We start from the raw sequence: 979 nt of genomic DNA on the forward strand, positions 1-979 counted from the left end.
CCCCGGCTTTGGATCGAACTGCTGCTAAAAAATTCCCCCCCAAAAAAAAAGGAAATCAAGCGCCTCGTGACCCCACGATACATGAGAGCCCAGTAAAATCCAAGCGAGTCTGAACCCATCGTACCTACCAACTTGACGTCTTGACTCCGTCATTTTTTTTTATTTAACCTCAGTGAAGGCGGACACGTGCCACGTGTTCCCGCTTCTATTCATATGGTTGCATTAATTCATTTCATTTACTTGCTAACTAACCAACTAACTAATAGAACCCTACAGTTTCCTTCCTTGATTGCGTGCTCATCATCAGATGCTTGACGTTATTCCTTTCTAATTTCGTGCAGGCGTTCCCCTCAGCGGTCTGGAAGTATTCGCCGACTCCCTCGACGACGGCGACAAGAAAAGGAAGAGGAAATCAGCGGCCGTCGTCGCCCCCTCCAAGCACCCGGGCTCGGCCGAGAGGGACAGGGACAAACCCTTGAAGAGGAAGAAGAAGAAGAAGAAGAGGAGGGAGGAGGGGGATAACTTCGTCCTCAAGCGCAGGGACGACTACCGGCACTGACTTACACACCTGCAGCCTTCTCCCCCCCTCCTCCCCGCTCCCCGATGCCTACTTCCCCCCGAACAACAACAGCTGCCCGCTGCCGCCGACCCCTCTGGCTATGTCCTTCAGAAGAGACAGCGGCGCAGCGAAGCCAAGCCTGACTTATCGATCGCGGCGCACTCTCCTGCAGACCGCCCGCCCATTTCCGCGTGGCCGCCGGTCCGCCGGAGATCGGCACGCATCGACGAGAAAACCCAAGCCGCAGTTGTCGTCGTCGTCGTCGGATGTTGCGGTCAGAAGGAGAAGAGGGTCAAGAAGCGCCCCCTCGAAAATGACGGCAATCTAAGAGGGGCCGAGGGGATAAGAAGAAAGAAGAAGAAGAAGAGACCCGGTGATGGCTCCCGCCGGGATTCCCCGCGGTGTCCAAAGAAAAGCACA

General features: G+C 55.4%; 1 protein-coding gene across 1 annotated transcript in view; it reads left to right on the plus strand.

Annotated features, from left to right (window-relative positions):
* LOC109831405 overlaps positions 1 to 559 on the plus strand; it is a 4,410-nt gene extending 3,851 nt beyond the window's left edge. Inside the window, exon 2 of the mRNA XM_020398730.1 lies at positions 342 to 559. Within this exon, the coding sequence (XP_020254319.1) occupies positions 342 to 559 (218 nt within the window). The remainder of the gene's footprint in view (positions 1 to 341) is intronic.

The sequence above is a fragment of the Asparagus officinalis genome, chromosome 2 (genome assembly GCF_001876935.1).
Source record: "Asparagus officinalis chromosome 2, Aspof.V1, whole genome shotgun sequence".
NCBI lineage: Eukaryota > Viridiplantae > Streptophyta > Magnoliopsida > Asparagales > Asparagaceae > Asparagus > Asparagus officinalis.